The 25,208-nt window shown below is 39.0% G+C and overlaps 1 protein-coding gene across 2 annotated transcripts in view; it reads left to right on the plus strand.

Annotated features, from left to right (window-relative positions):
* EDAR (ectodysplasin A receptor) overlaps nucleotides 1-22,303 on the plus strand; it is a 72,738-nt gene extending 50,435 nt beyond the window's left edge. The window contains exons 5-12 of one of the 2 annotated variants that reach the window (XM_051772765.1): nucleotides 2,030-2,115; nucleotides 12,795-12,881; nucleotides 14,008-14,136; nucleotides 14,225-14,299; nucleotides 14,603-14,675; nucleotides 15,392-15,551; nucleotides 18,427-18,487; nucleotides 19,842-22,303. In XM_051772765.1, the coding sequence (XP_051628725.1) occupies nucleotides 2,030-2,115; nucleotides 12,795-12,881; nucleotides 14,008-14,136; nucleotides 14,225-14,299; nucleotides 14,603-14,675; nucleotides 15,392-15,551; nucleotides 18,427-18,487; nucleotides 19,842-20,161 (991 nt within the window). In that variant the 3' untranslated portion in view covers nucleotides 20,162-22,303. The remainder of the gene's footprint in view (nucleotides 1-2,029; nucleotides 2,116-12,794; nucleotides 12,882-14,007; nucleotides 14,137-14,224; nucleotides 14,300-14,602; nucleotides 14,676-15,391; nucleotides 15,552-18,426; nucleotides 18,488-19,841) is intronic. The other variant, XM_051772766.1, reaches the window with a different exon arrangement.
* Nucleotides 22,304-25,208: the final 2,905 nt, after the last annotated feature.

Here is a 25,208-nt window from a genome sequence, read left to right on the forward strand (position 1 = left end):
GCTCACCAACTTCTTGCTGCCTTTCTGCAGACTGTCCCCTGCAGAGAATGGCACTACCCTGCCCCCCTCCACCTCCTGCCCCAGTCCCCGGTGCCCTGGTCCCTGCAGGACAGCAGACCTGACCTGGGTCCAAGTCCCTGAGTGTGACATGGCACCACCAAGGTTAGCCCAAGATAAACCACCAAGCTGTTAAGCAGGAAAATAAGTCCATATTTCAGTCTAGCTTTTAATCTCAGATTTTGTCCGTAACACTTTCAAACCTGAGCCTGGCAGGTGCCAAGGAAAGAAAGAATGAGTCTCATGGTGGAAGACTAATACTGTGAAAATTCATTATTTCATTACTGGGCCACTTCTTCTCCATAGTTATTGACATAAAGGGATCAGATATTTCCAACTCTGCCTTAAATATTTGGTGCATTGGAAATTAACCTGAAACACAAGTCTGTTGCCAGTGCTTCATGGGGGTGAATCACTAATGTTTGCAGCTGCAGAGTTTCCTACTCAAATGGGTCAACAGTTGCCTGCCATGATCATCCTCTTCGGTTTTCTTTGTATGTGCTCCACCATTCTGCATTGTGTCGAAAACCAAGAATTATTCCACCAGCTTGATTTAATTAACTGTCAGAAGGATTGTTTGTCTTTCCTAAACCACCACAGTTATTAGACTATGGATCCTAACTGTCCTGTATTTTTCTTCATATATTTATATGTATCTTTGGCCTTCCACTCTTTTGTTTTGTGGTTTGGCAATCTTTCCTTCTTATTCATTAGCTGCTTTACAAACTGATATTACATAGGCCCTCATAAGAGAAGAAAGATGAAGTTTTGCTCCTGAGAGAAGGGTAGAGTGGCAGATGGGGCACAAGAGACATTTGTAGGGAGGAGTGAAGGTGCATCTTTTAAAACCAATAAGAAATGAACCATGTTCAGTTCACTGGCTCTCTGAGGTTCCTCCTCTGAGTCCCTGTCTCCCCCTTGCATCTCTGTGTACTCCATTTCCTGGTGCTATATCCCTTATTTGTAGGCTGGATCATTAATTAGTACACCAACTGATTTTGATGAAGTTTCAGCAGTGATTTCCTAACAATACATACATTTCCAGAAAAAAAACCAAAACAAAACTATATTGCACGTGCATAGACAGGTACATAAGAGCAGGAAACAAATTCCCCATTGTATAAAGTGTTTGTAATGTTGAGCACCTGTCTACACAGAATGGATTATGAATTTATTCATCTCTTCATTAAGATCTGTAGTGATTTACAAGTGATTTGTAAAGACATATCCATAACATCAACTGTGTGATGTTACATCAATATATGTATGATTCTGATGTAATTTACTCATTAAGGTGCATGTGGATCCAACTCTTGCATAACCAATTACCTTATTCCAACATTAACTTTATTATCAGCCCAGAAGTTCAAATCATGAAGTTCAAATTCCTTCACACTGTAATTCCACTATCAAGGACTAACTTATAAACAATACAGCAAGGAGGTAAAAAATCCCAAACCAAACCTACAAAAGCTAATCTGCTTTGCCTTGTAAGAGTGGTGTTTTCCTGTATTTTTTATTATGATTTGGCTCAGGTTTGGTTCTAACATTATGGAGATTATTCATATGATGTTTGTGAATAAAATCAGCCAACCATATCCAACTGGTGGTCTTGCTTGAAAGATTACTGCTTCAAAAAATAGCATTCCCATATTTTGAAAAATCTCTTTTCAGGGCATGCTGTAAATTGCAGCTTGAATTCAGCAGGGAGAATAATGTTGTTTTGGGCAGTGTTACCACTTCTTGTCATGTCTCGATGTTTGATTAATTACCTTTTAGGAGGAAAGGAAGAATTGTCTCTATTTGGACAACTGAAAAAAAAAAAAAAAGAAGAAGAATCTTTGTATCACATTGCTTATAAAAGGGGTTTTTTTTAATGATTTTATCTCTGTATAATTGGTTGCTGCTGAACCATGCTCAGTTGTAGCATATTAATTTACACTGTTTTGCCTCATCTTGCCCTTCATTGCAGTTACTACATGCTGGAAAACAGACCTCGCAATATCTACGGGATGGTTTGCTACTCGTGCTTGTTGGCACCTCCTAACACCAAGGAATGTAAGTGTTCTGCCATTTCTGTGCATTTCATCTGGTTTTGACTTTAAATCATCTGGTTTTGACTTACAGTCATCTGCAAGCTCAACGTGAAGTCTTTCAGTGATGATTATTATGTTCAAACAATAAGCCCAGCTCCAGTAAAGCAATTTCTTCTTCCAACTAGCCTTGCCAACAAAGGGAGGGAATGCTGATCATTTGAGGAGAGATCAGAACCTTCAATTTAAGACCTGCTGTTGTTCATTTGTGCTCCAGTTTTCGTCTGTTAAGACATCCCATGCAGGACTTACTAGGCTTACTTAACCAGAAGGTACAGGAAATCCTATATCTGTGTATTTTTTTTATTGAGTTTCAGTTCTCTTGAGAAGAAAACATGGGACAATTTGTAGATCAAGTAAAAAGTGCATCTCACCTTTTCGTATCCTTTGGCTTCAAAGTGATTCAAGAGTTGATATTGCTGTGCAGTGGTCAGCACTGATGAGTTAATTCTGTAGATTTCATTGACAAAGAACCTGTAGTTTGCTAATTGAAAAAAATCATGTGTGTATGTGTGTGACACCCTAGAGGTACCTGTTCCTTTGCATACCATGTGCATGTGTAATGGCTTATCCATCCTTATGCCATGAGGAGGAGGGACCGCCCCGCACCAGCACTGTTATGCAGAGGCAACCCCCCAGAAAACCACTCCTTTAGGGGGCAAAGAAAGTGAGAAAAAGAAAAAAAAAAAAAGGTTCTCTCTGAATGACCAAATTACTTCCACACCCCCTCAGAGAATCTGGAGAAGATCAGGAGAAAAAGCTTTAAAAAAGATCAAACCAAAAACCCAAACAAACAAAAAAAACAAAGCTGAGTAGTTCCCTTGAGAAACCTAATGCATCTAAACCCAAAATCCTGTCCATGTTCTGTTCTTTTAGAAGCCCTTGTCATGAAAAGTAATATTTTGCCTGCTTGATTTGAAAGGAGGAGTTGACATGAAAGTCCCTGAGCATTTATTTTTGTGTACATAAATAGCAATTATTTTGTTCAGATGCTGCTGAACTGTGTATCATTGGTGATCTGCTGGTCACTTCAAAGGACGATAGGTCATGAACAGCTACCACCTTTCCTAAAGTGCAAGAGCTTGGAGGAGCCAGGGCATAATCACCACCTCACAGAGCTCCTGGTGAGTGGTAGCAGTCTAGAAGGAGATATCTCCCCAAGCTCTCTGCATGCAAAGTGGTGGGTCTGTTGTACAGCTGCTCACCCCACTTGGCTGCAGTAACCCAACCTGTCCCGAGACAGCGGGAGTGGGTGAGGGCAGGGTGAGTGTGATTTTGATGCGATAACATCTGTATTAGGAGGTGAGGTAGGGGTGCCAGGGAGGACCCAGATGTGAGATATGGGAAGAAGGTGGAGAGGTAAGTGAAAACACAAGGGTAGGAATGTCGTGGTTTAACTCCAGCTGACAGTCCAGCCTCACACAGCCACTCACTCCACCCATTGGCTAGGAAAGAGAATCGGAAGGGTAAAAGTGAGAAAACTAATGGGTTGAGACAAAAACAGTCTAATAGGTAAAGCAAAAGCCATGCACATCAGCAATGCAGTACAAGGAATTCATTCCCCACTTCCCACAGGCAGGCAGGTATCCAGCCATCCCCAGGAAAGCAGGGCTACATCACACATAATGGTGAGTTGGGAACACAAACACCATCACTTTTTGAATGTGCCACCCTTCCTCCTTCTTCCCCCAGCTTTATATGCTGAGCATGACACATATGGTGTGGGATGTCCCTCAGGTCAGTTGGGATCAACTGTCCTGGCTCCTTGTGTACACCCAGCCCACTCACTGGTGGGATGAGGTGTAAGAGGCAGAAAAGGTGCTGTGGAAGTGCTGCTGAGCCATGATGAAAGCATCCCTGAATTATCAACACCTTTTTGGTCACAAATCCAAACCACAGCCCCATACTAGCTACTATTAAGAAAATTGTCTGTATCCCAGCCAAACCCAGCACAGGGAGTCTTGGTGGGAGTTGAGGGTATATGGTAAGAGGATGCAGATGCACCTGGCTGCCCCATTGGTGGGAACAGAACCCTGCCTGCTGCTAGCCCATAGCTGGGAATTTTCCTCAGCTCTGATGGTCTCTCTCAAACACATTCTGAAATGGGGTTTTACTAGTATTAGACATGTTGTAACTTAATGATTTGGCAAGGAAGTACCTGAAGATTTATGGCTATTACTCAATTAAAAAAAAAAAATCTTTGTCTTTTGTAGGATATCTGACAGATACGATATGTGATGTGCTTCTGTAAGGAAAGATGAATGGCACAACTGATTAACCACATGCAATTTTTAGCTTGACAAACACAGAATAAATATATATTATCTTTGGGAGGAATTTAGGCAGGTGCATAAACTGACAAATTGACTGGGTATTGAGGTAGAAGAAAACATTAGGAATAGAAAGACTAAAGATTTCCATTTTAATCAACTCCATGAAACCAACCATTTGACTACAAGTGTTAAAAAAGCCGGAAAGCGTCTTAAAATCCAAATCTCTCAAATCACTAAACTCAGGTAATTTGGCTTATGATGTCTAAACCTCTGGACCCCGTTTGGAATGGCAGCTTCCCAATTCATAGCTATTAATTTGTACTCCAGATGGAAAATCAGCCTTGCTGCAGGAACCTCTTGAACAGCTCACTTTTTGCTGTGGCAAGCAGTGTAAAATCTGGTATTAGTAGATGGTCTTTTTCACACATTTCACTATCATCAGATTATAGCAGTCAGAGCAAAGAAGAGGTGACATGTCAGTAATACACAGCTGTGGAATTTTCTGAGTTTTGCAAATTCCAAACTCATGTTACGTGCGCTTTGAGCACATAACCTTAACACAAGCACATGGTTTCTGTCATATTCCTACCAGCTTTTTGGTAGGAATAGTTCCTTTGTGCAGAATGACCTCTGCTTGTTGGCTGGCTGTCATGATGGAGGAACCAGAATGAAAACTCAAAATGGCCCAGGAATCTTCCGTTCCTTTCTTGAGAGTTCAGAATAGCATTGAACAGCATTTGGGAGCTTAAACCCCAAACTAAAGGGTTGCCTCTCCCCCAGAGATCTTATTCTTCAGGCACTGCTGCGCACAGCACACCACTGGAGAAAGGTGACCCAGTGGGTCACAAGGAAATGAGAATGGCAAATTACTTAAAAATAGGAAGCTTAGGGTGACAAGCTCTGGCTTTGCACTTCTAGACAGAAAAATGAGGGCAGATAAATCCTGTTTCAGGCCTTTGTTAGTGCTGGAGAACAGTGGTGAAAACATTCCTTGCTGGGGAAGTGCCTGGTCTGTGTGTTACAGAGGGCCAGCTCTGGGGGGTGCATACCCTTACATGGAAACTTCCTCAGAGAATTTGCCTGGTGATACATTTTATCTGGCAAAAAAAGTATTTGGGTTTGATCAAGGGGTAAAAAAATGTCTTTTAACTCCAAGAGAGTGCTGTGCAACTTTCATCTCATATACAGTCAGTAAAACTTGAAATGGCAGAGGAAGCAAGGTGAACACTCCATGCCCCAGCATCTGGAAATATTAGTGAAAAAATGACTGGGAATGAGAAAGAAATTCCTTGATGGACCCGTGTCACCTTTTTTTTTTTTTTTTTGAGACATAAGTAGCACAAAATAGCATGGAAAGGAGGGGAAGGAAAGGGAGATACTTCTCAGAAGTGAGAGGTTTAATTGAGGCACTGGATTGAAGGATGGGAGCAACAGTTCTGCAGCCTGGGAGGAATAACAAGCTTCAACAGCAGCTTGTGGGCACATACAGGGAAGAGGCTGTGCATAATAAGCATAAGGATGTGTGTTGTGGAGCAGGAAAACTTTTTCTTACTGGGAAAAAGGTAAACGTCACCATAAAGACTACAGTTTTTCCTATCTTGTGCACTGTGAAACACCTGTAAGATTTCTGGCCTCTCAGCATACAGTTCCCTCAAGTCTCCTGTGTAGGAACCTCCATGCTAAGCACAGAGGAGCACAATGCCAAAATGTCAAAGGTGCGAGACCTTCAGCTGTGCATGAAGCAGATCATGAGCCATCAGTCCCCCTTGTTGACACTAAATTGGGATATGATACCTTTGTGATAAATAAAAGCACTGCAAGAGGCAGGGGAGGCAGCTTTCCCATGCAAATCAAAGAATTAAGGTAATGAGCACCAAACCACTCTAAGATGTGGCTTCCCATAGTTAATGGTGCTGAATTGTCTGTCAGCACCTCTGGAATTGGAGTCACTTCAGGCCGCTGACTATGTAGGGTGTTTTTGATTTGTTTTTTTTTTTCTTTTATCCAGTGTAAAAGCATATGTAAAAGACAGAAGGTTTAGCCATACACGAAGTTTCTCTGGCAGAGAGGTAGTTACTCCTGGAAGAGATTTTGTCTTTTAGCAGCAGAAACTCTCAATGAGTTTATGTATATTAACTCCCTCTTTCTTTTCAAACTTTAATATCTGCCACTTCAGTTCAAAAATGCTGAAGGAAAACAAAATCAAACCCTGTTATAAAAACTTTAAGAACATTTTTTTTGAAGTTGGATTTACACAATTACATCAAATATGCCAATTTTTTTGCATTTACAGATCTAAGGAACTTCAGCAATTGATTAAGGTTTTTTTTTTAATCTACTGCATATATTCATAAGTGTGTATGGGCATAAAATACTCTATGTTGGTTTATTTCACCGTTTTTGCTGGTTTCATATATGAAAACAGATACAATTACAAACCTGTGTAAGTTTTTAAGTCTCACACCTACCAATGATGACTTGGGAAAATTAAAAAAAAAGGAAGAAGAAAAAAAGAAAAACAATAGAGGAAAACATATGGTCAAGTTATTTTTTAATTACCAGAGAGCAAATGACATCTAGAAACAAAAAAGGTAATTTTTATTCTTGAATCATTAGAACTTCAAAAATAACTAAACAATTGATGGCTTTATGTGATGAACTGTAGTCAGGGGAGCACATCCATACCTGTGTACTGAAGACTGAGAACTCAGCCTCCTTAATCGAAGTGCTTAAAACAAACAAGCCTAATGCCAAAACCACTTGTATGAGTGAAAATAATTCTGTGAGAGATTTTTATTTTAACTCTCCATTCTTTGTAATATCACTATTTTCCTTTCCTTGCCAGTTTTGTTTTTTGTAATATGATCAACATCAGGACTTTTTTTGTGTCAAATTACACATACAAATGAATAGGCTTGTTAGCTGGAGCTAACAAACTTGTCTTTCTCTCTTTTTTTTTTTTTTTTTGACTTGTTTGGTCTCTGAACACCCCTTTCTTCTTCACGTGTGTAATGTGAACGAAATGTTAAAGGCTGTGCTTTATTATTCACCAATGGTATGGCCTGATTCTCCTCCCCTTATGGTTTGTCCGTATGAGGGAAGGAACCTCACCTTGTGACAAAATCAGCCAGCCTCAGCTTCAAGGGGAGGGATCAGAGAAGAAAATACAAAATTTGCTGTCCTCAGCTGCTGGGAAAGCTGGGCCAGGGTATCACTCAGGAGAGTGTCTGGTCCTGGTGGTTACTCCAATGACTTTGATGTTTTCACTGGTGCTGGAGCTGCAGCTCCCACGGTGAGCATCACCTGCCCATGGAAGACATTGCAGGTCTCTGCAGCATTGCTCTGACTGGGCTCAGGAGCTGCTAAACCTGCAGAACTGCAGCTTTCTACCACCCATACAGATGGGCTGGCCACCAGGACAATAGAGAAATGGAAGCTTGGTTCCTGGTGGGTCTGTTCTCTTCCTTTTGATGCTGTGAAGTCGTGATAGTAAGGTTTAAAGAGCAGTTATCCCCTTCATGTTGCACAGAGAAATAGGTGATAGTACGGAATCGCTGAACATAGGCTTAGTTCATGTGTGCCTGTGACCTTCCAGTGCTGTGCAATGATTACAGCTCCTGGTGAATCCAGATCATCAGACTAAGACCACATGGCCTATAATTGTCACTGCTTCTCTGCCCTGGCAAAATAAAAGGAGAGAGAAATAAAACAGTGAAAGACATTACAGAGAGCACAACAGCATAAAATATTTCCTTTTATGTGTTCTGGTTGCTTACAGTGAGATTGACCGTATTGAAAATAAAAGTCTGGGGGAACTTTCTTATCACCTTTTTTAGAAGTTTAAATCTCAGGAATTAATTTACTTCATGCTCTTCCTAGTGTAATAATTATCTACACTAAATGAAGAATCTACCTGTGGCTCCAGAAAATAGTAGAGTCACTTACTTTATAGTATTCTGTATGTACCCTGCAAAGACAGTAAAATAAAGAGCAGTCATTGCCCAGGATATGCTCTGTTATTGGTGATTTGCAGTATTTTCAGGATTGGTTTATATTTGGTTACTGAAGTCACAATGTAAGCACCTCAGAAAGCAGCTTGGCTTTGACAGCTGCTTTAGCTTCCATGACTTTCCAAGTGCACAGGCATTCCATCTGAAGTGCTGTTTCCTTAAGTTTGAAAACAAACCTTTCATGTAAGTACCTGAATACAGATTGACATTAATTTGAAAATTCTGACCTCTGCTTTCTACATATCTAGGTCTTTAGTTATGACCAGACTTAGTTAAAATCCAGTTTTCAACTGCTTTGTAAAACATAAACTTTCCATCTTTATTGAATTTCAATTCAGTATAATTTATTTTTCATCTCATATTTAAGGCTGCTAATTATTTATTTGCATGTGTGCTTTATCTTACTTCATGTCCATAAAACAGTCTCGATGATGGCACTCACAGGTCGGCTGTGCCATTCATAACTGCACCATGGCTGTGAGAAGAGGGATGCATGAGGAGAAAGCAAGCCACACTCAATGGCAAGAAATAGATACATATATAGATACAGATTTTTTAAATGTTTATTTGAAGATCACTCTGATAGTTCGTTTTGTACACACTTTGGGGATTTTTATAATATGTTATTAGGTATTAAATAAACTAAAAAAAAAAAAAAAGCTGTTGCTAACTATGAGCAGCAGTCCTTTGCATGGACCAGTAAGCTGATACCTACAGCAACTTATGTCAGGAGCACATATGGTCTCCTACTGCACCAGATTTTTTTCACTCACAAACACTTGCAAGGGGGCACGTTGGTAAGACCTCCTTTCCCTGTGCCCTCCTCTTCCTCTCACAAATCTGGTAGTTTGGTTTGTCACTTCTCATTGTAAGTCTGTCTCAAGGTACAAGAACAACTCTAATAGTCTGTTACATAAAGCAGAAAGGTTCATTGAAACAACAACAAAAATTATTTTATTGCCCAGCATTTGTTACCTATAAGGACAAAAGGCCCCTGCATAGCAATTTAAATTAAATATCTTTTGAGTTAAACCCCCAAATTCAAATGTGAATACAGATTCAATTGTTCTTTTAAACAATAAGTATGGAGGGTTTTTTAATTGAAACTGTATTTAGACTCCAAGAAAGTTACAACTAAATCAGAATTTTTTGAATAAAAACATTTATAATGCAAAAGTTGACCAACCATCAATGATAAACTTCTTTCCTAATGTCTTCTTCACATTCCTACAGTATTACTTATAGGTGTCCAGGAATATAAACCACTCTTTCTCACAGCTATATTACAGCCATTGGTCTTTTTTTTTTCTAAATAGAGTTGTTTCCATATGTTGTGCTGTAGCACTTTAGGATGTCTCTGTCTGAGCTGTATCTAAGTCTTTATAGATTATGTTTCATCTATATTAGAACCAGAATTAATAATGCGATTGGGATGCAAAACTGGATGTGCACAGAAACAACTGACGTTGCAGTCATGGCGTGGTGCTGGACTGGGAAAAAGCAGCTGCTATGAGTTCTTTTTGCTTACACAAAAGTGATATAAACCAAAATTCCACAGAAGCTGGCATTTTTGGTTCCTCTTGCAATGCAGGTGCGCAAATTGGCACTTTATTCTAAGCCACATCTAAAGAGAAATCTTGGCTCATAATGGATATGCCAAAATTTGACAATAGGCCTAAAATATGCATAATGACTAACTCCCACCTAGGCATATGTAAAAGGCCATCACATTCTAGCACCAGCCTTGATTTTTCCAGGATAGGGACTGCAGAACAAACGAGGTGGCTCTGTTCCCATGCAAAGACAATTCTGCACGTAGGCTCAGGAGCTGAAGGTGCTCACTCTTGTGCACAGGCGAGGCTTGTGTGCATGTGTGCATGTGTGTGCCTGGTATGGAGAACATGTGGGGGAGAGCTGAGTGAAGTGTGACGATGACGGTGAATGAAGAATGGATGACTTTCCTCCTTACCATTCCTGTTCTGTGTGCTACTGTGTGACTTCCCATCTTGAAAGGCTCTACTTCCTTTCACAGATGGATGGAAAGCACAAGGTTAACAATACCAAGTGACTAAAAGATTGATTAGGCAGAAATACTTCAGTGACTACATACTTCAAGTGAAGGAAAAAGAGGCAAGTTTGACAAAATTCCCTCATGGGGGAGATGAGCTGGAGTTTGTTGGCTAAACTGCAGGCAGACAAAGCAGCACAGCTTGCCTGTGTTCACCAAGAGACAGCATAAGAGGAGCTATTGTTGACTTGTTGCAGCTTGCAAGGACCACGCAGAATCACAATTGGCTGTAATTGGATTTGCCAGGGGGGATGCAAGAACAGGCGTAGGCCTGGTAGCTGTGGACATGAAGGAAAGTATCAGGCTACAGCACCAGCTATTTACTAAATTTCCTCTGTTGTCCAGCCATGATGAGTAAACACAGAGGTCACAACCAAGGATGATTCACTTCAGTTTTGTGAAGAATTGCTGAAAGTTTTACAAATTACCTGTCCTCAATATCCACTACCTGCAGATGACATCTTCATTTACTGATCCCTAGATGGTCTACTGCTACACTGCAGTTCCTGGAGCTCCTAACTAATTCTTCTTAGAAGGAAGTCTGTCACAGAGAAAGGACCACAGAGAAGATTTATGTAATCTGGCTGTCATTTGCATAATATGAAAAGCATCTGAATTAATAAAGTAGTATATTTAAAACTTTATGAAAACACTTATTCAGTTTGAAAAAATCCCAGTTTTAATAAATTAATCCATTTCCTTCCAACAAATGATGTTTGAAAGAAGTTTTATCATTGTTAGAGAAAATTTCTTTTGAAGACATCTGCAACTCATACTTTGTGGCCACTTTAAGTGTACATTTCTCATTCACTACATGCAGCCATGTTTTATGTTGGGTAATACTTTTTTTTTCTTTTTTAAAAAGCCATTTCTCTTAATTTGAAGAATGTGTATATTGCTGTGTTCTTAACCATGGAACATTTCTCAGACCATTCCAGAGCACTTAATTTCCTGTCAAGTTTACCTGATGGATTTGGTTTCTTCAAATATTTACTTGGTCAAAAGAATGGCACAGTGAGCTCTCATCTACTCTAGTTCCCAAATTAGCTTGTGAAGCCATGTGCTGTGCACATCTTACCAGATGGCTGGGACAATTTTTTGCCTTTAAGTCTGCTGAATATAATTATCAATGGACTTTTTTCCGTAGACAGCTAATATAAAGCAGGAGGGATTTCATACCCCTTCCAAGACAGAAAATGTTTTTCAGTGTCTGTTGACAGCATCTGTTTGCATTACCTGCTTAGCAGTGGCATTAAAGTTTATTTGAGAATTAAGAGAATGTTTATGCCCAACCCTAATATTTGTGTTCTGATTTGGAATACTATGCCACCACCATTCTGTGTGAAAGACTTATTCCAAATAATATGCAGTATGGTCTGATATTGTCAAAATATGTTAATTTGTGACTTGGTTTAATGCTTTGAAAACTTGGCTTATGACACCAACTGAAAAATTAACTTTTAACCTTAATTGTAGAATTTAGACATGAAAACCCCAATTGGACAATCTCACCCATCTGACAGTATAAAGTATTCTTATAAGTTCTTCACTTTACTGTTTTAGTGGATTTTCCCTCTCCTCAGAATATATATTTGGACTGACAGTGACAATCACAAGAAACATACTGCCCGGTTACATTACAGGAAATTTAAATACTTCCTTTTGTGACAGTACATCTCCATGGAACAGAAAAGCATTCAGCACTGCTAATTGTCACCTTTGCTTGGTTTTGCTGTGGGGTCACAAGGGTTTGTATACTACCACAGCTTCACAATGACGCTGCTAATGACGGATGCCTGTGAGAAGCGCTAGTCTGATGAATCTACATGAGCTGACTCTGAGCTGAGTCTCAGAGTCTGCAGTTGCAAATAATGGAGCAGGGGGTTGTAAATGGTTTGAATCATCAGCTGGATCTGGAAAACTTTCTGATACCCAGGACAGATCTGTAACATGGGAATCTATTTATAATGGTTGGCCCTGCCTGTGTCTGAAGATGCTTCAGTGTCTTCTCAGTTCATAGCTGTTCAGGATCTTTGATTTCTTCCACTCCCTCTAGACACTATGCAAAAATGTAGTCAAATGTAGTCAAAAAAGTCAGTTGGCAACTTTCAGCATGCCAGTAATGCATATTGATATTAGTGACATTTCAAAAAATGACCAGTTCATGGGTTCTTTGCTAATAAATGGGGAATGCAACCAAGAGAATGAAAAGCTCCTTTTACTTGAGCCAACATATTCCTTTGACTGGACAAAGTAACCACGGAAGTTTATGGCATTTCTGTTTATATTGCAGGTGCAGGGGCTAACTCTGGCATTTCAGCCATTTTTCCAAGTACCTCTGGCACAAGCACTTTCTCACCTTACCAGCATGCTCACAAAGGTAGGAATGCACTCACAAAGTTAATTCAGGATCTGTTTGTTTTGAAAAGGGCATCAACAAAGTGCAACCAAATATCTGAAAATATTTATTGTGGTTTTCATTGCCACTATTTCTGGACTTCTAAAACTGCTGTTAGAAATAATTCAGAATTCACTTTTATTTCTTGGTTAATCAAAACTGTTGCTTTAGTTAGCTGAACATTAAATGGATTTGAATTGTACTCAGTAATGCCAGCAGTGAATTTAGCTCATTATTTGTAGCTATACAGAAATGGCACTCTGCCTCATCAAAAGCTTAGCTTAGAAGAATTCAATGCACAAATATGGTCAGTCTCTTATTGAGCTAACATAAACAGTTCTCCAGCATGATTGTTAGGTTTTTAATATATGTGAACCTGAAAAGACACAACAAGAAAGATGCAGTTAACAAGGCACTGACAATGCTGATCTTATTGGTATTGTCTGAAAACCTGGTTGGGAAGATCATGTTTTCAGAAAATTGAAGTTTTCATGCATTCTAGCATATCTGTAATTTTCTGCATCCTTTTGTGGCTTTTCGATTCTAGTCTTTCACATCCAAGTGCCATTTCTGAATACCTTTTCACATAGCTTATTTTAAATTCACCTTCTAGCTGTGCTGTGTTTAAAGTATCTGTTAGAAAAACATCAGTTCCTGTACATGTGCATTGTGTTCTCCTTTTAACTGCAGAGCTTTTGAGGCAGCCACACTTATCAACAGTTGTTTTAGCTCTTATTCCCTTTGCATATTTACCTTATTTTTTTGTCTTTTCAATCCTGATTCCCAGAATAGTGTTAGAAAAGCTGCTACTCTTGCTTATGTATAGCAGATAATACAATTTCATACACGTATCTGATGGATCATGCCATCAAATATTTTAATGAATATTGTTAGCTGGCTAGTGCATAAATAAAAAAGTATTGAAAAACTGTTAATTGGTTTGCTTTTGAGATGCAGCACTAAGTTTTTCAATTCTTAATAAGTAACCAAGACTCAGATCAACTAAACGAGTAAGCAAAATATGTGTGAGAGCAGACTGCAAACTATTAACTACTCTCTGATCCTAAGAGTTGCTCCTTTAAGAAAGTATTCTTTTAATTTATTCCAGCAGATCTTTCAGGACAAGGACATCTGGCTACAGCTCTTATAATTGCCATGTCTACCATCTTCATAATGGCTATTGCCATTGTCCTCATCATCATGTTTTACATTGTGAAAACAAAACCTTCTGCTCAAGGTAATTGTTCAGCAGGTGAAATTTCAGCTGCAAATGCTGATTTTGGATAGCTTCTGAGAATAATTAGTGTTTTATTTTTATATTCTAGCCTGTTGCAAGAGCCACTCAGTAAAAAATGTTGAAGCTCAGGCTAACACACAAGAAGAGAAGAAAGAAGTGCAAGGTATACATTTTTTTAGTTGTGCTTTTTCTATCTAAGACAACATTGGGCTTAAATGCTCTTAATACATTTCTCTTAATTACAATTTCTCCTTTGAATTGTATAAAACCCACATCAGTTTACTAAAGAATTGTCTATAATAGTTTTTCGTACTACCAGAATGTCAATTAATCCTCTGATAGCACTTAAAAAGTAGCAGAGAGATTTATGTTTGCAGTAAGGTTGGCAGCAGAACCAGCTCCTGACACAAAGCACTGTTTTGGAAACTCCTTGCCTATTTAAATTTCTCTAATTATTTATCTACAGATAATGTTGTGATATTCTCTGAGAAAGAAGAGTTTGAAAAACTTACAGCAACTCCAGCTAAGGCTGTCAAAAGGTGGGTAAAAGATAAACATACTGCCAGTTTAATTGAAGTGGGGGAGGGACATGGTCACCATCCATCCTGGTACAGTTGAACACATAAAGAACAAACTTGATGGGTAGGTTGCTGCAGCAGGGAAAAGACTAGGTGCCTTAGCAGGCTTTTCCTTCTCCAGTTTTTTGGACAATGGCAGACGTCACCAAAGAGAAACCTGCGCCCTCCTCACTCCCTCTGTGACCAACTCATTAGCTCTTGGGTCTCTATGTCAACTTTTGAGAGGTTCATTTCTGGGATCTGAGTGCAGCTCTCACTCACATGGCCTTAGTAAGGTTCCCCTTCCCTTCTAGGCAGGAAAAGTAAAAACAGCTGTAACAGGCCTTTTCTGTGGCATCATCTGGATGGCACAGTGTGGTGGTTTTCCTCACCTTGTCTCTGCCTGGCAGCCAAACCTGCCCGGGTAACACGATTATGGTGGGCTAAACACTGTCCTCAGTTGGAAAATCCCTCTATAAAAGGATTATTGCCAGCTATGTGTGACTGCGTTACTTGGTGGGCACTGTACATACACCCTGGGTTGGTGAATGCCATTACTTTAACAGGATTTCAGAGGAAAGGCATTTTAAAAAATGGAAGACACTTTTATTCAATTAACTCTCAGATAGCAAAAAGGAGATGGCTGGAGTCAATCCATGATAGGCTTTGCTAAGATAACCATATCCTTCATTTTACAGTGAAAACGATGCATCTTCTGAGAATGAACGACTTTTAAGCCGTAGTATGGATAGTGATGAAGAAGCTGCAGTTGACAAGCAAGGGACCCCAGAGAGATGCTTATTATCTTTAGTGCATTTGGCCAGAGATAAATCTTCTACAAGCAATAAATCAACTGGGGTAAGGCTATTTTGAGATTTAAAAATCGAGAGCATTTTTCTATATTTTTTTGAAGGGAAAAAATATACAAACTATCACCCTCCCCAAATGCATTGTAGTGTAGATCAGACTGATTTACAAGAGCTTCTCCAGACAAATTGTTTATAGAATCATCTTTGCACAGTGACAAAAATGTACATATATATTGTTCAGGTATGAAACCCAAATTTCCAACCAGAGTAATAGTTTCACTTCTCCGTGTATTAAATGTTGTAGTCTAAAGAAAGAAACAACAAAACCAGCAACCCCGTGCTATGGCTAATGCTAATAAAACTATCCCAAATGCTACATTTACTGTGAAAGATCCCAGACAATAAAATAATGTAGCAGCATGGCTGGATTCAGCTGACAGTGTAGCATCTGAGTACCTTGACCCAGCTGCATTGGTATTTCCACAGCACAGACTTCTCAATAATATCCGGTGTTGTGCTTGGTTTTCATGCGTAATTTTGAAAAACACACAAATGTTTTGAAGGCCATTGCTCTGAAGGACACTGTAAACCACTGTTTGTTTTCCTGTGGAAGGTCTTTGCTTCTTCCTGCTTAGTGTGTACTGCTCAGGGCTTTTTATCTCACTTGGAGTATTTTAAGGCATAGTTAAGGCCACACCTCACCCACACAACTTTTCTGTTTGTGTTAACATGAAACTGTCCTTAAAAAGAAAGTGTGTGCTCAGATATCTTTTTAGTACTTCAAAAACTGGCAATACCTAGTACAAAATCGCATAATTAATATCAAACATCCAATATCACTTAGGAATAAAGAAGTTTGAAAATGCTTCTTTTCATGTTTGCATGTTTTAAATTGCTGGGATGGTTCAGCTCAAAATTTCTAAACCAGCTTGCTTTTCAGCTTAGTCCAGACACAAAGTCTCAACACAAGCGAAATGGTTTTGTAGTTGTAAACTGTTATGACCATCTGAAAATAACTTCCTACTCCAATGCTCACATTTTAAAATTCAGGTTTCTGAGGTCTCTAAAAATATCCAACTTCATGATACTGCCATAAGCGCTGGCTTGAAATAGGACAACACACCTTGGGTAGGCATGAAATCGGAACATTTAATAAGAAGCATCTTAACTTCTAAAGACTATATATATTAGACACATTCTCCAGAGTCATTTAGGTAGATATCTCATAAGCACACCTGAAGCATGAACTGCTTCTTCCAAACCTTCTGGAGGAAACATACTTCTCACAGACTGAAGACAGACTTTTCAATGAAAGTGCAGATTGCGTCAAGATCCTCCACTCCATACCCAAGATGTCAGAATTAAGCCACTTGCCATAAGTTAGAAAAGCAGTAATTTGCTTTAGGCTGGAGATTAAGTAACATGACTAGCACAGGAAAGAGTGTTCAGTAGCCATTGGACATGGATAAAAATAGTCTTGCTGTTAACCAAGTCTGCTTCTTCCTAGTTAAAACAAAATCCATTTGCGAATAGCTACCACACAGAGGATCATCAGGCTAAATGTCACCTGTTTACTTTCAGCATAAAGTTTACAAATCCTTTGTCTTCTGGCTCTGGTAAAAAGAGCATCCTGCACAATTCTTCATGGGCGTGGAATTACTTAACCTCCCTCTTTACCCTAAAAGTGAGGGGAGAATGAAAAAAAGGATCCAATAGTTTTCCTAGAAGGAGTTTTAATAAATCCTATTAAAAGAAAATTTCCTCTTTACAAGGTTCTAAAACAGCTAATCCAAGCCTACAGTAGCAACATGACCTATTAAGCACATGTAAATTAAACTAAGAATATGTGAACAACACTCAGTGTCTGGATTGCATTGCCCTGCAATACATGACAGGCTTCAGGTGGAGCAGCGGTATGGTCTCCATCTGCAAGTCTATTAATCCAAGTCATTGATGTGCCTTGCCCTTTAGAACCCAAATAAAATGAGGAAAATCTTTCCACAAAACTAAATACTGAAAGCAGAGCTTTTTTTTTTTCTAGCCTGGTTTGCACTGAAAAGTGACAAATTTGTGGAGATAATGCTAGAATCCTGTCAAAAAGACAGCTTTTCAGAAATCTCAGTCCTAATGAGAGCTGGCACAGGGAAGAAAATTCCAGTACCTGCGAACTCATGACATTTTGACATTTGTTTTCACTCACATTGAATCGAAAGCCAAACTGACTTTTGCTAAATGAAACGATATAAAAATGTCCATTTTTGACTTTAAAAATGTCAGGTTTTCATTCTGAGATTCTTTCTTGTCAAAAATTACCAGAGCACCCTGGACCTCTGATTTTTCCTTTTCAAAGATTCACTGATTTATTTTTTTTAATCTATCTCTAAAATGTTTCAGATTTATGAAGACAATGTATAATCAAAGAAAATATAGTTAATTAGTAATTAACTAAGTAGTTCTACGTCAAATGACAGAAAGGAAGATCTCCTCCTCTAGAGTCCTCTTAGACCACTGGAAGAAGGCAATTTCAGTCTGAATTTAGTTCTCTGCAGCCAGTCCTGACCTGGTTTACCTGGACATCCCTACATTAATTGTCTGCATGCATGATACTGGATTTGTCCTCATTCTCAGGAGTTTGCTTTGGTCTGAAAGCAAAATAAAATAGACAAACACTTGAAGCAGAAAGGCAATTGCTCTCAAAAAAGACTAGAAGTTGGAAAGATCTCTAGCAGTAGTAAGTGAAATCAGAAGTACATTTATGCTTCATGGAATAATGGTTGTGTCATTTTTTTTGAGTCTTCAAAAGGGACCCTTGAGGATAACCCCTAGCACCATGAAATGAACGTCCCACAGATTTTCCACTTCTGTCTGCTAGCTATTTACTCTTATGACTGAAAAATTAATGAAATCAAACTTTTCTCATTTAGATTCAAAGTCGAAGGAAAAAGATACTCGATGTGTATGCTAACGTATGCGACGTTGCAGAAGGTGAGTGCACAGAACTTGCACCTATATGAACAGCATGAAATTAGATCACAAGTGTTTGCTATAAGAAAGGCCTCTGCTTTTCTACGGAAACGGTCCCAATCCAGAAAAGACACCGTAGCCAGATTTGTACTTGCCAGGATGCCCTGACCCCAGAGCTATCTAGGCCCTGGTCTTGCGCTGGAGGATGTCACAACTTGTCTCCAGTCATGTGCACAGGGTTCCTTCCTATGGAGAGCAGGAAGAGTTGTGTTGGGCTGTGTTGGGACACACACGCAGACCAAGTTGTGAAGAAGCCTTTTGCATTCCCCATCTAAAGGAAACATGTTTGATTTATTTAGTTAGTTCTTTGGATAACAGATAGAAAATAGTTCCAAATATGGAAGTGTGATTTGGGGAGGGTCAGGACTGAGGGTAAGACACTCTGCTTCTTTAAATGGTGTCCCACCTCTCACAACAAAAAGTGGAGTTTCCAAGTTTTAAGTGTTTTAACCATGTTTAGCACTTGACTGTCTGAACTGTTCTAGCAGAAGCAACATGAATTAAATTCCCTCTAGAACAGGAGACACGACTGCATTTACTTCCCACCACACACACACACTTCATGTGCACATGTATGAGTATTCTGTGGTTCAGTGAGCTCTGTCTCCCACCAAATTACTGCTGTTGAGTAAGAAGTAGGAAAACTACAGAAGCAAAAAACTGGTTTGGGAAAAATGCCGTAGCTGATTCTCTCCTCTGTTCTCTGACCATGAATACACAGAATATATGTCCATGAAAAAATAGCTTTTTCCCCACAGGATGAATGTTAAATCCTCTCTAGGGATTCAGTGACAGTAATGACAGTGGAGCACTTGCAGGGACTTTTATGCTTGCATTTGGTATCATTACTTCACTTCACTTCTGGCTTTCCCACAAGGGCAACTTTCAATTACAGACATGTTTCAGCAGCTGCTGGTGACAGTCCTGGAGAAGGGTCAAAGCTGTCTCTCAGGCTCAAACACTGTGCCTGACGTGCAGAGGTGTATTAATGGGTCTGCTCACTAGGGATACAGTTACAATATACTGTTTCTAACAGCTAGTAAATTGTTGAAGGAAGAGGCAGAGTCATGGGAATTCACACAAGACATCTAATACTTCTTTCCCAGGCAACTGTTTACCCTAACTATTGTACCCTACTGTCACTAGGAAGAATTAATTTGATAATATACAGTAATACCTTTGGAGCTAGACATACCTGTCATGGACTATCACTTAAAGATTTTAGCTGTACTCATTGCTAACAGTATAATCTCTAGTACTTAAATGTCAACACTCGTGCCCAGACCCACCTGACAGTACACACCTCCCTTTACAGGTTTGAGCCCTACAGAGCTGCCATTTGATTGCCTGGAGAAGACCAGCCGAATGCTCAGCTCGACCTACAACACAGAAAAAGCCATAGTGAAAACGTGGCGCCACCTTGCCGAGAGCTTTGGACTGAAGAGGGATGAGATAGGCGGTATGACAGACGGCATGCAGCTGTTTGACCGCATCAGCACGGCAGGTTACAGTATCCCAGAACTGCTAACCAAACTGGTACAAATTGAGCGGTTGGATGCTGTTGAATCCTTGTGTGCAGATATTCTGGAGTGGGCGCAAGCAATGCCAGCTCCTGAACCAGCAGGGACATCCTGACATGCCTGCCTGGGACCTGCACTTCTACATCACCCCAAAGAAGCACGATTTCGGCAAGCACACAAAGACTATGGACAAAAGACCATTGATGTTTCTTCTACATAATTGCTCCTGATAGCCAATGGGAAGCTCTTCTCTTTGACTTCTAAAAAAAAGTGAAGTTGCACATTTATAAAAATAAGAGCAGAAATCTCCCAAGAACCTTGGTATGAAACATGTCAATAAACAAAATTATTATATTAACCAGTTACTGATAACAAGTGGACACACAAACATCCATTTTGCAGTCTGTATTATGAGTATAAGGGCAAATAACCCTGCTGATACCCTTCCTGCCTGGCCTTCAAGAAAGGCATTGAATAGCTCTCTGAAAATATTCCTGTCTCTTAGGACTTCATTCAATGGTGTAATGGTGTAATAGTTACAGTCAGAAGCAGTACCACAGCTACAGTGTCAATTAATACACGTGAGGCACGTACATTTCTATCTGCTCCAACCAATTTCATTTTCTACACTTACTATGGGTTTGTTGAATCTAGAAGTATGTCCTCAGATTTACTAACTATACTATATGAAAAAAGAGTCACCATAACTTACAGATTGAAGTGCTTCAAAACAATGTACATAATGCACGTTAATGCACTCTTGGTCCATACTGACATTTCAGAAATTATAAATTCAAACTGCTGACTTGCTGAGGACAAGCCGATTAGGCAAGTGGACAGCAAAATTTGTCAGTCACTCCTTGTGAGTTGAGAACAAGTTCTTTTCTTCTTTGCTATTACAAAAATAAAACCAGAACCCCAAACAAACGAGAAAAAAATGCACCTTGTCCACTACCATGAAAAATGTACTTTTCAGGTAGTGACATGTACACATCAAATTATATTCCAAGAAGAGGAAATTCAGACAACAGTGCACATGTGACAATATGAGCATAAAGAGCAGATTTCTTTAGAGACACTTGAAGTGCAGAGGAAAAATGTTTTTTAAATGCTATACTCTTGTAAGCCTAGACCATAAGCACAGAATCTACCTGTGAAAACAAATTCATGTGGAAGGTAAGCATTATTGTGAGTTTGTGTATAACAAAAGTTCAGCTAACTTTTTTCCTTTTAACTAAATCTCTGGTTTTCATGGCTAAAAATTCTCTAAAACTCATCCAGACCACAAGTCAATATCTGTTACCAAGCCTATTTGCCTAATTTATAGCTAAAATAGTGATGGCAGATTTCACTGAGTGCAATAACTAAATTAAGAGACCTGTCAATTCCAAAGCAATACTTCTTAAGTTCCAAAGTGCATGACTGAACAAAATGCTATTAAAAATATTAACTATTACCCTGAATTTAACAACCAGTGTTCCATCGCTTAGTAACTAGATCTTACCTATTATAGTATTATAATTGTGCAGAACATTTAGTATCACCTTGTAACATCTATATTTAGCATCTTTTCAGCACTTGATTTGTATAGCAGAGGAAGTACATACAGCAACATAAAACCTATCCCTGCCATTATTATTGTTCCCCCCTTTCTTTCGCATCACAAAACACTCTTCATTAATTTGCATATGCAAAATTTGATGAGAATTTTAACTCTTAACAAAGCAGCAAGCTGCATTTATTTGAACATTTAATTAGTTGACTGATATTGAATTTAGGAGTGAAATTCTCGGCATCTTGAAATTAATGACAAATTCATACAGGCTTCAATAAGATTTCTAGATTTGCTGACAACTCAGCAATCTTCAAGATTTTCAAGATCCTGAATCTGCAGTTTTTACTGTTGCTACTAGCATAAAAAAATAAAAGGGGGAAAGAAAAAAAAAAACGTGAAGAACCTATTTTTCTTGTGCCAGTGTGTAACTACAGTGTTATTCAGTGGACTGCCTCTTAAGTGTGTCATTTAATACTATACATCATTTAGAAGATACAAGATAAAGAAGATACAAGAATCCTCTTTTCTATGTTTATTGGGCCATGAAAAGATAGGGTTTTGAAATCAATCGTGCCAATGTGAATACAGACTATTTAACATTATTTTATTTAGTATACAGTATTTTTATTGTTACACAAAAGATGTGCAGGAATGAAAAGAATCCTGTAGATCTTGCCAAAGCTTACTTTCTAATAACTTGTTTAACGCTGTATATATAACTTATTTTATTGTAAAGTATGAACATAAAATATGCTAATAAAATAAAGAGGTCAAACACAGTTGTATTAGCCATTTCTTTGCCTTATAAATCTGTAAGTAAATGATTTAGCCAAGGGCTAGCAGGCACATTCCTGTGGTATGGGAGTGTCTTTGTAACATACATGGAGGAATCTTTGCATTCTTGTAGGATACTGCTTCTCTGTATCACAATTAGGAAACTTTTGCAGCAGCAACCATTTTGTCAAGCGAGTTTGGGTTCAGTATTTCACCTCATTGGTACTGTGAAAATACCAAACACCTTGCTATTCCTCAGAGAAACTGTAAGCTTTTTTCTATTACTGAGAACTGGTACAGACTGTGACACAGAAGAATAATCTCACAGTAACAATACTCTCTCGTTAACATGTCTTCATTCTCCATTTCTAAATTACCAGTACTACACCACGTTACCAGAAATCTTAACTGGAAGCTTTTGCTGCATTACAGGATAATTGGGTTCATGTAATCCTAGGCTGCACAGGTGAGACTCCCGGAAAAACTGCTAGCTTCTGGAAAAAACAGAGAGCACCAATTTGGATTTCCCCCAGACTGAAGGTACTTACTACCTTGTAAGACCTTTACCACCTAATCTCGGCTCTCTAGCCTGACCAATACTGTCCCAGTTTTTCCGTAGAGAAACTTGCTGGATTTCTGGCTGCAGTCAGGAACTGCCCTCTACATAGTGTTTGATATCTGATGGTCCTGGTCTGATGACATTAATCAAAAGAACAGAGGTAAGGTGGGCTGAAAAGGATAGGTCTCTGCTTTGCAGAATAAAGCAACACCAGCTGACTGCCTCCATATTCTATAATTTGGGATCATTAATCCATTATTCATGAACAAAAAGATAATGTGTCCAGCAGCATGGTTTGGAGGATGAGCTGAAAAGACATGCCGGTTCCAATTCTCCTTGTCAAACTCAAAGCCTCATGCGTTTAGAAGTCCTGCTTTGTTATAAACAGGGTGTGTTTAACAGAAAAATCCTTCCTGATGTAGGTGAAAATCATGACCCAGAGGTAAAACAATGACTCCTGTATGCAGAAGTCATTCTTCTGCAAGCAACTTCTATATTCCTCTGTGATAATGAAAAGCAAATGGAGACCATGCCCTTATGTATTGGGTAGGCTTCTTGCTGCACATTCCATTAAATATATTAACATAAAGAGGAGAAGAATGCACTGTCTCAGGCTATATCTAGTTTTAGACACATAATATTGCATATGTATTTTATCCCTCCCATTCAAATAAGCTCTTTTGATTATTTATTGTTATATGATTTATAATGTATAGCACCTCTTACCTCAGGCATTAATTTATCACTATCAACCACTCTTCAAGGACAGAAAAATGCTGATTCCTTTTTGCCAGTGCTCTGTGAAACTAGACTGTTTGAATACCTATTGAAGAATGGCAAGAAGCTTTTGCATGCACTGCTGCAGAAGACATCAGTGATTAGCTGTTATACAGATCACACACAGGCATTTCAGTTGTTCATCTCCTTTAAAAAAAAAGATTTTTTTTGTTTGTTTTCTTTTGTTTTTTAACAGTTGAGGTTGCTTTAAAAGTAAGCTTGTAATAGGATTCAAGTTAGCATCACAAGACAATTCAGGAATTATTTTCCAATTTAATCCAACATGTAGAAGTAAACAAAAAATCAGGAGGAGGTAACACCAAAGACTGATTAGTAGAAAGAGAACTGAATCCAGAAGAAAGCAGAGTTCAGTATCTGTTTCTGAAATTCAGCCTCGATGTGCAAGGCTGCTGTGAAAAAAAATCATTCCTCACACTTTCTCACACTTCAACATGGAGGAGGACAAATCAAGAGGACATAAAACTGCTACACTGTGGGGAGGATCATGTACATAAAAAGTATGTTTAATTGCATTTCTTATATAAATCTCTCTTGAATCCACACACTATTTCTTCTAATTCCTTCTTCTGAAGGAATTAGATTCCTAATTCACTAATTCCTTCTTCTGAAGCACAAAACCAGTCTGGCAACACTAGTTATCTCCAGCCTTCTTCAAAGGTCTTCTACTTTTCCAAAAAGCTGATGTGTAGGTGGGATATTATGCTCCTGTTCACAATGTATCCTGTACCATGGGATACATTTTTTCCCTGAGTCTGGATAGATTATTTTTATTTATTTTCTTCATAATTAACTGCACCAAGTCTGCCATTTTATGGAGCTGAAGATGATCTTAAAGTAAACTTATTATTAGGAATGTTATCCTATGCTGACTTTTCAACTATTGTTAGCAGTGTCCTGGCCACTGAGTTTGCAGCCCTAGTTTGTGCCCATCTATCAGAGAAATAACTTACCATTAAGCTGCAGTGATCAGAGACATGTGCTATTGTCCTAGTTAGGACAGCTGAGATCAGTTCATCATGGTGGGTGTAACCTAAAACTGTATTCTATAGCCTTCCATGTCATTTCCCAGAAACTAGACTATTGTTGTCAATAGACTATTCGCACCCTCTGCCCATAGAGCATGGTGGGTGTAACCCAAAACTGTATTCTATAGCCTTCCATGTCATTTCCCAGAAACTAGACTATTGTTGTCAATAGACTATTCGCACCCTCTACCCATAGAGCCTGACTCCTCAGGCTATAAACTAGGTGTTAAGAGGCCTGTGAGATAGAAGGATGTTTCTGTCCTCACACCCTTTGTGAACTCCCCGCCCTGAGGGGAGTACCAAGCATTCCTGCCTGAACTGGAGGATATATAATCTTGGAGTTTTGGAACATTTTTCAACCCACTCGTGGGATCCAGAGGACGGCTGCATCTCATCGCTCTCAACCAGACTTAGACCACCACTGGACTGCGATCACCAGTTCTGGCCAGAC

Source organism: Manacus candei, unplaced genomic scaffold (genome assembly GCF_025592945.1).
Source record: "Manacus candei isolate 608988 ecotype Guabito, Panama unplaced genomic scaffold, ASM2559294v1 h1tg000159l, whole genome shotgun sequence".
Classification (NCBI taxonomy): domain Eukaryota; kingdom Metazoa; phylum Chordata; class Aves; order Passeriformes; family Pipridae; genus Manacus; species Manacus candei.